This window comes from Rhodamnia argentea, chromosome 9 (genome assembly GCF_020921035.1).
Source record: "Rhodamnia argentea isolate NSW1041297 chromosome 9, ASM2092103v1, whole genome shotgun sequence".
NCBI lineage: Eukaryota > Viridiplantae > Streptophyta > Magnoliopsida > Myrtales > Myrtaceae > Rhodamnia > Rhodamnia argentea.
The window spans coordinates 6,883,639-6,893,073 of NC_063158.1; the positions used below are offsets into that span (position 1 = coordinate 6,883,639).

Below are 9,435 nucleotides of genomic sequence, written 5' to 3' on the forward strand. Positions count from 1 at the left end.
CAAGAAAGGCATTAACAGCCCCCTGCAAATTGGTGCCATTGAGGAATCTCCATCAATAAGAGCAGACTTGACACCAAAACTCTCACAAAGCAAGAACGGTCCATCTACACAGTCACTTCATTCTTACTCTCAGATCAGAACCACCTGCACATATGGTTCCCTTTGATTAAAATGGCATTGTTTCTTTCGTCTTACATAGCAGAATGAGCATCGGCAGAACAAATCCAAATTGCATAGCGTAAAAACTCTAATGCTTGAGTGGATGAAACATAAAATCTGAAGCTGATTTTTCCAGACTGGATGAAATTGATCGATATTCTGCTTTCGGTCATATTCGACAAGTAAATCTCATCAAGAATCCAATGTGGCCAGGGAATCTTGTGAAGAGAATGCAGCAGTGTATCAAAAACATGTTAATGACTTACGACGAAAAGAATTGCAAAGGGACTGACATAACTGAAGTTGAGGGGTTTCCTAATAAGTACAAATGGCTTGTTTGCAGCAACTGTTCTTCCATATGAGCATCCTCACCGACAAAATGAAACCGAAAGTATCTGCATAGACGAATAAACATAACCACATTGACGTCAAGGGAGGAAGCAAATCATTCTTCAAACATCGGGTACTTCAAGAAAATTACAACTCAGATTTGCTTGTGATAGTCATCGATAGGTTATCCAGGATGAGCAATCTTACTTGATGGCTCATGACATCTGATGTCCTTAGGAGGCATTCTGATGAGAGTTGTTTTGTCCGAAGCATCATGTCATACTCCTCCATCACCTTCTCCGTTCTTTGAATCATGTAAGAGAAGGAAGACCATATCCTGTCGTTATGGAAAATGGTTAAATTGAACGCAATCATTTTTATGTAATGGGAAAGAAGACAAAAAGGACATAATCCATCTTTTTATTCGGTGATTAAATATCAAACCTCCTCCGTATGTCCCTAGTATCAAAATGTTTAATACACTAATTAGGGAAAACTCTTAGGTCGGCGAACAATTTAACAATGGCAGCAATTCGGAACTATTGACAATCTATTGAAGTGCTACACTCGTAAAATTTGGAAAAGGTCGGTAATTTACTAATTTATCAAAACATTGGTAAATCCTTCTACTCTTCCTTGTGAATGCATTATTGACTGCTCCAACGAACCCGAGCACGATACCCCTGAAGCATCGTGTCAACTTCCGCTGACCAGAAATCTCCATTCCTTGAACTACTTAAAAAGACAAAAGTATAACAGCGTACTATCAATAAAATGGTGTTGTCAAGTAGGAAATGCTGATGAACAGTGTGACCTGCTTTATTTACCTTTCAAAGCAAAATGCGAATCGTTCTGGACAGTGTGACCAAAGTGCTCGACTCGTCGGAGCAGTCTTTTCATGGACCAGTTGTTTCTCTCTGCTGCAGTAGAACGATGAACGTATGAAGATCCGATAAGTTGCATCGCTGGACGTCTTTTAGAGTTTAGACGCCCCGAGTCCTGGAGCTCTGTGATCTCCACCAGATCATGCGAGATTGACCCCCATCATTTCATTCAATCTTTGCGAAATTCGACAGATGTGGACAACAACACTTCCAAACAGATGTGGACAACAACACTTCCAAGTTTTTCAATCTGTCAAGGCCTCGAAATTGAACTATGTCATCCTCTACCGGACAAAGAGCATCATCTGACTTAGAGAGCGTAAGCAAATACAAGGATCTTAAAGACTCTAGATGTTCAAGGCTGTCGAGGTTGGACAACTTCCAGCATTCTGATACAGTTAATCCTTCTAGGTATTTTAATGCTTCTTGCTTGTTTTTGGTCCAAAGATGAAAATGATAGTTGGTTGTATTCACCTATTTTTGCAACCTTGATTTCTGTCAGCTCGCTGCATGAATTGAAATTTAATTCTGACAAGAATTCCATACTAGACAAACTAGGTAACCCTTTCAACTCATCATAATATTGGACACAAAGCTTGAATAATCCAGAGGGAAGCTCCGGCAGGGATTCCAGCAATCGGCAACCCACAACCTTGAGCTTTTTTAGATGGATTAGATGAGAAAGTTGAGGCAATGGCTGATGCTGGCAAGTGAATTTCAAAGATGTTAAACAAGGGGAAATCTCTGGTAGCGACTGAAGATTGTCACACAGCATTAAATCAAGGTGCTGCAGAGAAGGCAACTTACTAATGCTTTGTGGCAGCGATTGTAGCGTCTTGTATTCCTGCAAATCAAGTTCCTCAAGACAAGCAAGCTTATCGAATTCATATGAGAAGAAACACCTGTCGATCTTAATCGAAGGATCTTCAGTGAAGACATGTCGCGATCTAAAATTAGGCTAATGGATTATTAGGTTAATTAAATCAACTAACATAATTCGAATCTTTCCAAGTCCTACTGAATCGAAACTTAGGTTTATTTATGAAAAAAATTCAGTTGGAACCGCCACTAATCATTTACGGAAGGTTGATTAGAACCCTTAATAAGATATCGGGAGAAATATCTTATTTTTGCGAATCGAGAAAAAAATGAGCTCGAGACTTGGTTACATTAATTTTAAAAATTAATACCCTTTCGGTACCAATTTCATGAAAAATTATTTTCGATTGATTGATATGAATTGAGTAATTTTTTTGATTTTCTTTGGAAAGATGCAAATGAAACTACGCTAAATGACATAGAAATATGCATAGGTGATAACATGGCAATAATATGCTCTAAGCTATGTCATATGCAAATGACAAGTGATTTTTTCTTTCTATTTTCGGATTTGAGAATGATTATGGTGAAAACATGCCATAAAACGTGATAACATCTAATTTTAATTAAGAAAATGATTTCTCAGAGTCTAACTCATATTAGATGTTATTTTTTTTTATATAAAGCAAGGTTCTGACATGTTTGACCATATGATATTCGGAAAATGATTTTTTTTTTTTGTATTTTTCAGCAAAATAAAAACAAATTAAAAAGCAATCAGAAGCTTGAACAAAGACAAACAAAAATGCCCATAATATACCTTAATATTCCGAATTTTCTGATAAATCCTCTCATTCCCAAAGATGCGGGTTGGAGCAAGATTTTATCCGTTACATTCTCGAAAATTCAGGCTAGTATGCGGATAATTGTATAGAATAACATCATCGCTTTTGCCAAATAGCGGAACGCGAAGTTCTATACTAAATTACCGTCCCATTCCACGAGAGCATGGACAAGACATGTAATTTATTTTTGCGACGGGACAAGGCACAAAGGAGCATGTATTATAGATTTGTTTGTTTATAAATGTGCAAACTTTATAACAATCAAGCAATCAAACAAACATGAGAAAATAAAATAAAAATGGGCCAATTAAATTAAATTTTCGAAAATATGGAGGGGTGGCCGAAAATATGGACTTCAATTACAATTGCAGGAACAAGAACATGAAGTGGCCACGGAGTTCAAAACCCAAGATCCGCGGACAAATTCAGAATAGCAAACGTTGCGAATCGAACATACTACTCTATACTTCTATACTTAATTAAGTCTAACAATATCATGATCGGGGGGAACGAATTTGATTTTACCATAAGGGCGACCAAGAAAGTCATTTGAATCGTTGACAAACAGCTTTTTGGCATGTAGTGGGCAACTGTCCTAGCTATCAACGCACGTTCTCTCTAGAACAAAAGAATTTCAACCAGAAATCCCGAAACTCCTGCATACGCGTCCTCTGTTTCTAATGTCAGGATGTTCAATCTTCGGCGTTAGGAATCACATAATTATGGTTGATATTTTCCTCAAGTTCGTAAGGAAATTGCTGTCAATTGTTGATACTTCAACAAATCAAGAGTTGAATGGATATAATTCCAGAGTCTCAAGCTGCCTGAACCGCCAAGAACCGTAACTATAAATTGCAACCTTCATAAACTGTGTCAATTCGATAGCTGCTTCAAAAACTGAAAAGCTATCCCTAAGAAAGGCTTTAACAGCTCCTGCAAATTGGTGCAACATCATCAGAGCAACTTGTCATCCAATGAATCGATTACGACCAAATCATGCCACAAGGTTCCGTTGAGGAATCTCCATCTTTCAGAGAGTAGTCTTGACACCAAAACTCTCACAAAGCAAGAACAGCGTTCAGCTCTGCGTGCCAAAACAAACAGTCCATCTGCACAGTCACTTCATTCTTACTCTCAGATCAGAACCACCTGCACATATGGTTCTCTTTGGTTCACATGTCCCAGATTAAAATGACATCGTTTCTTTCATCGTATATAGCATGCTATGCTATAGTATATCTTGCTACATCGAAGGTCAAGATGAGCATTGGCGGAACAAATACACATTGCATGGTGTAAAAATTCTAATTCTTGAATGAAAAAAAAAAACACATAAAATCTGAAGCTGATTTTTCCAGACGGGATGAAATTGATTGATATTCTGCCTCGGTCAAATTCGACACGTAAATCTCATCAAGAATCCAAATGGCCAGGGAATCTTGCGAAGAGAAGGACTTAAACATAACCAAATAGATGTCAAGGGAGAAGCAAATCATTCTTCAAACTCAGTACATGCAGAAAATTATAACTCAAAACTCTATTGCGATGGTCATTAATGGCTTATCCAAGATGAGCAATCTTAGTTGATGGCTGTGACAGCTGATGTACTTGGAAGGCATTTCTGATGACTGTTGGCATTATCAAGAGAGTGATTTCACCGAAGCATCCTGTCGTCCTCCTCTCCATCAGCTTCCCCGTTCCTTAAATCATGAAAGACAAGGAAAACAATACCCTGCTGTCAGGGGAAATGATTAAATTCGAACTAACTATGTTATGTAAAGAAAGGAGACAAAAAAAGGAAATAGTCAATCTTCATATTCGGTGATCAAATATCAAACCTCATCCTTCATATGTTGCTATTGCCAAAGCAAAATGTGAATGCATCTCAACGATGAACAGTGTGACCTGCTTTATTTACCTTTCCAAGCGAAACGTGAATCGTTCCGGACATTGTGGCCAAGGTGCTTGACTCGTCAGAGCATTCTTTTCATGGACCAATTGTTTCTCTTTGCTGCTGCAGTAGTGCAATGAAAGTATGAAATTTCGATAAGCTGCATCGCTGAGCGCCCTTTAGAGTTTGGACGCCTCATTCCTGGAGCCCCGTGATCTCCACTAGTTCATGCAAGATTGACCCAACCCCGTCATTTCATTCAATCTTCAGTTCCACACATGTGGACAATATTGTGACGCTCGGAGTTGGATCCCTTATATGTACAGCGGTCAGACTTTTTCTCCGGTCCCTGAACCTCACCAAGCTTCTGGCACCATGAGAGGTCTATGGATGTGCACCCCTGCAATTCCACTCCTTCCAAGTTTTTCAATCCCTCAAGGCCTTTAATTTCGACAAGATTGTGGCAGTTGTAAAAGCCTAATTGCCTCAGATGTGTTAATTGCGAAAGGTCTGGTCTTACAAGGGACTGACAGTCACGTACCCGCAGCTCTTCCACGTATTTTAATTTGTCAAGGCCTCTAACTTGAAAGAGATCATCTGAGTCACAGAACGTACTTATACACACGTACCTCAAAGACTCTAGATGTCCAAGGCCGTCAAGGTTGGACAACTTCGAGCATCCAGATACATTTAGTTTTGCTAAGGATTTTAATGCTTCCAGACCCTTGATTTCTGTCAGTTCATTGCACCCACCGAGACCTAACTCTGACAAGAATTCCAGACTTGACAAACTCGATAACTCTTTCAACTCACCACAATCTTGGACATGAAGCTCCGATAATCCTGAGGGAAGATCTGGCATGGATTCTAGCAATTGGCAATCCACAACAGCAAGCTTTTTTAGGTGGATTAGATGAGAAAGTTGAGGCAATGTTCGATGCTGCCAGGTGACTTCCAAAACTGATAAACTGGCAGGAAAATCTGGCAGCGACTGAAGATTGTCACAACTAGTTAAGTTAAGGTATCGCAGACAAGGCAGCTTACTGACGCTTTGCGGCAGCGATTGAAGCATCTTGCAGTTGTATAAATCAAGTCCCTCAAGAGAAGAAAGCTTATCAAATGTGTCGGGGAAGCTGGAAAAGCCTGTCGAACTTAGTCGAAGGATCTTCAGTGAAGACAACCCATCTATAGGGATTTCCCCTCCCAAACTCTTGCATTGTGTGGCATTTAATTCTTCAAGGTTGCCCAACTTGCTAATAGTACTAGGTAAACTGCTCAATTTCTCATTATGAGAAATATTCAAAGTTTTCAAGTTCTTCAAATCCCCAATGGATTCAGGCAATTCACAAATGCCCACCCCACTTAATAATAGGTGCTGCAATTTCACGAGGGATCCGATGCTCTCTGGAAGTTTACATAACCTGGTGCAATATGTCAAGTCAAGGGTCAACAAATTTACCAGATGGCCAATTGAGTCGGGAAGTCCAACCAATGATTCGCAACCACCAGCATAAAGCACCTCCAGCTTATTCAAAGAACCTATACATGGAGGAATTTCCTCTATAGCAGTCTGGCCTATGGAAAGTTCCTTCAGTTGTTCCAACTTGCCCATTTCTTGGGGTAGCTCTTGTAGTTTCTTACATTCCCGCAAGTCCAATACAACGAGGCCCTTGGCTTCTCCAATTGAAGGGTGAATTTGCTCCAGATTGAAACATTTTTCGAGGGTTAAGATCTCTAAATTTCTAAAGGTTGAGAGATCAGGAGTAACTTTCAAACTACAGCAATATGTAAGACCTAGATGTTTCAACTGCTTCGCTGGCTGCAAAACAAAATGATTGGTAAATTTTTGCAAAGAATAAGCCATTAGCAATAAGAGATAAACCAAGATGCTCTCCATCTGACCTTGAGATGACTCCAACCTTCCCAAAGCTCTGAAATGTCACTTCCTGGTAAAGCAAGTATGACTAATTTCTCCAGATCAAAACAAGTAGGCAAGGATGCAGGACATCTGGTCCACACAAGCCATCGTAACTTGGGAAGCAAGCTTTTGGAATTCCCAATCAGTTTGGCATTGTTCACTACAAGGAGCCTTAAGTTCGGTAGTGTCTCAAATTGTTCAGTTGTGAATTCCCTCTGCGACAAGTCTTCGTTTAGACAGAGGGCCTGAACACGATCTTTTTGAATTCCCTTCACAGAAAGATTCCATCAAATCAGCTAAAGTGGACCCATTATCACTCGCTCTTCATTCTATGGTCGTGAAGTTGACTCTCTGGTCAGACCAACTTTTATCATATATGTGATTATCTGTTTTCCTATGATGAAATTCTTCCCTTCTTTTCTTTATGCTATTTGATCCTTTTTCTTTCTCTTATCCGATTAGAGGACCAGTGAAATAGGTGATGTCAAGGGAATAAAACACAATGGGTACATCGATAATGACTTAAAATCAGCAGGGAGTTTATTGTTTAAACCAAAAAGTTTTCCGACCCCCTAGAAAATATCCACAATGTATAGATGCTAAGCACATCACTTCCTAAACAAATCCAGGAAATAATACAAGGAGGGAAATCTCAGCTGTAAGGTCTAACAATTCATTCCAATCAAGAAAATCCATGTCAAAAGAGAGTAGAACTACGACAGAGATAAGAATTACCTTATTTCTCTCAAGTACTTCCAAAGCTTCTTCATGGACCCACAACCTACTTTGATTTATAGGTGCATGGCAAGCTTCTTCGCGAACAATTTCCCTACCTAGATCTCTCAGCTGGTCATGCATTCTCAACTCTCCATTGTCTCCAATTTTTATTAGCGACATAAAACTTAATGTTTCAATCACCATATTCGGAAGAAAATTGCAAGCCTCCCACATGTAGAATATAAGTCTTAAGCTACCCCTGGCGCCGAAACAAGCAACATCCAAAAATATTTGTTTTTCCTCATAGTTTAATGCTTCATAACTTATCCTCAACTTCTCTTGCACTTTCTCATGTGGTACTTTCCGTAACCTCTTTAACGCGTCTTCCCAAAATGCTCGTCTTCGCCCATACAAAAACGAACCTATAACTTCGAGAGCTAAGGGAAGCCCTCCAGTAGTGGATACGACAGCACGAGAGAGAGACACAAATTCACATGGAGGAGAGTCCCTCAAAAAGGCATGTCTACTAAATAAGATCAAAGATTCATCCTCATTAATTTCCTCGAGTTCATACTCGGAATTGGCCCCAGCTTTGTCAAGAACAGACTTTATTCTTGTGGTAATGATTACCTTACTTCCCTTCTCAAACCAATCACGTTTCCCAACCAAAGCTTTGAGCTGGTCATTATGATCCACATCATCTAGAAGAAGTAAGACTTTTTTATATTTAAATCTGGATTCCATGATCCTGATTCCTTCATCAATAGTAGACACTTCATTGTTCAATCTCAGTATGTCAAATATTAATTGATTCTGCAAACCTGAAATGCCATTGCGCTGCGAGGATTCTCGAATATCTGCAATGAAACTCCGATACTGAAATTGGTTAGAGAGCTTATTGTAGACGGCCTTAGCTAAAGTTGTTTTACCGATACCCCCCATTCCATAAATACCGACAATTTGGGTGGCATCGGTTTTATCATCCAGCAATCTCAAGATATCATCCACAGCATTATTGATTCCAACAAGTTGCTCGGTAACAATCAGCTGAAAGGCCTTCTTTAATTCGTTCAAAACTTTGCTTACGACCATTTTCACCAATTGTCCTTCGAGGCTGTTTATAAAGCATTCGAGGTAAAATGTATTAGAAGAACAATCATATCTTGTTGTATCTCAATATTCTACAGCATATAAGAGTAAAACACGCAAGCACGAAATGAGAAACACACGAATGTGTAGCCTCCTCTACAAGCAAGATCCTGTTGAAAGAAACGAAACAAGGCTTCGATAGAAAATGAAATACCCGTTAGCAGTTTTCTCCGATTCCCATCCCTTCAGGGAAGCCACTTCTTGGAGTGCTTGTTTCCATTTTGCTACATCTTCTATTGTATACTTCCTACTTAAATGGGAGAAAGTCTTTCCAAAGCTTTCTATTTGGTATCGCACATGGGCCGGTTCAACCTGGTAAAATATGGGCAAGACAACGTGCCCACCTCTCTTCATGCACTCTGTCATCTCAAAGAGCTCTTGAAGGCACCATTTGCTTGAAGCGTAGTTCTGCGAGAGAATCGGAATCGAGATCTTACTGTTCTTAATGGCCTGGAGAAGGTTGGTACTGATCTTCTCACCTTCGCGAAGCTCATTGTCATCTTTGAACACGCGGATTCCAGCATTGACGAGGCCGTTGTAAAGGTGATCGACGAAAGTTTTACGAGTATCCTCACCTCTGAAGCTCAAGAACACATCGTAATTGTCATCACCCGCCGAAGCGGCAGAGGAACCAGATGCACTGGTATCATCAGCTTTTCGAAGTTTGCTCTTCTTGTTGCTTTGGAGAACATTGGGCACGAGCATAGAGAGAAAACGCTTCAT

The 9,435-nt window shown here is 39.7% G+C and overlaps 2 protein-coding genes across 3 annotated transcripts; both read right to left on the bottom strand.

Moving 5' to 3' along the window:
* Positions 1 to 752: 752 nt before the first annotated feature.
* Positions 753 to 1,549, bottom strand: LOC125316525. 2 transcript variants are annotated; one of them, XM_048285016.1, is made up of 3 exons: positions 1,317 to 1,549; positions 1,088 to 1,221; positions 753 to 826 (listed from the first exon to the last, which is right to left on the bottom strand). In XM_048285016.1, the coding sequence occupies exons 1-3, from the start codon at positions 1,450 to 1,452 to the stop codon at positions 767 to 769; spliced, it is 330 nt and encodes a 109-aa protein (XP_048140973.1). In that variant the 5' UTR covers positions 1,453 to 1,549; the 3' UTR covers positions 753 to 766. The 2 variants fall into 2 exon arrangements, 1 of the variants encoding a protein (XP_048140973.1); XR_007199666.1 differs by lacking the exon at positions 1,088 to 1,221.
* A 179-nt stretch (positions 1,550 to 1,728) lies between these two features.
* LOC125316643 (disease resistance protein RPV1-like) lies at positions 1,729 to 9,435 on the bottom strand. The gene is made up of 6 exons (XM_048285488.1): positions 8,867 to 9,435; positions 7,582 to 8,677; positions 6,831 to 7,115; positions 5,289 to 6,747; positions 3,897 to 3,970; positions 1,729 to 2,217 (listed from the first exon to the last, which is right to left on the bottom strand). Exons 1-6 carry the CDS (start codon positions 9,433 to 9,435, stop codon positions 1,729 to 1,731), a joined length of 3,972 nt encoding a protein of 1,323 aa, XP_048141445.1.

Excerpts from the sequence above, each read along its gene's own strand:
- LOC125316525 (XM_048285016.1), bottom strand. The coding sequence starts at position 1,452 with ATGCAACTTATCGGATCTTCATACGTTCATCGTTCTACTGCAGCAGAG. Across the intron at positions 1,222-1,316 it reads TTCGCATTTTGCTTTGAAAG|TTCAAGGAATGGAGATTTCT; the intron begins GTAAATAAAGCA and ends CTTTTTAAGTAG. Across the intron at positions 827-1,087 it reads ACCAATGTTTTGATAAATTA|GATATGGTCTTCCTTCTCTT; the intron begins GTAAATTACCGA and ends CCATAACGACAG.
- LOC125316643 (XM_048285488.1), bottom strand. The coding sequence starts at position 9,435 with ATGAAGCGTTTTCTCTCTATGCTCGTGCCCAATGTTCTCCAAAGCAAC. Across the intron at positions 7,116-7,581 it reads AAGTACTTGAGAGAAATAAG|GGAATTCAAAAAGATCGTGT; the intron begins GTAATTCTTATC and ends CTTTCTGTGAAG. Across the intron at positions 6,748-6,830 it reads AAGGTTGGAGTCATCTCAAG|CCAGCGAAGCAGTTGAAACA; the intron begins GTCAGATGGAGA and ends TTTGTTTTGCAG.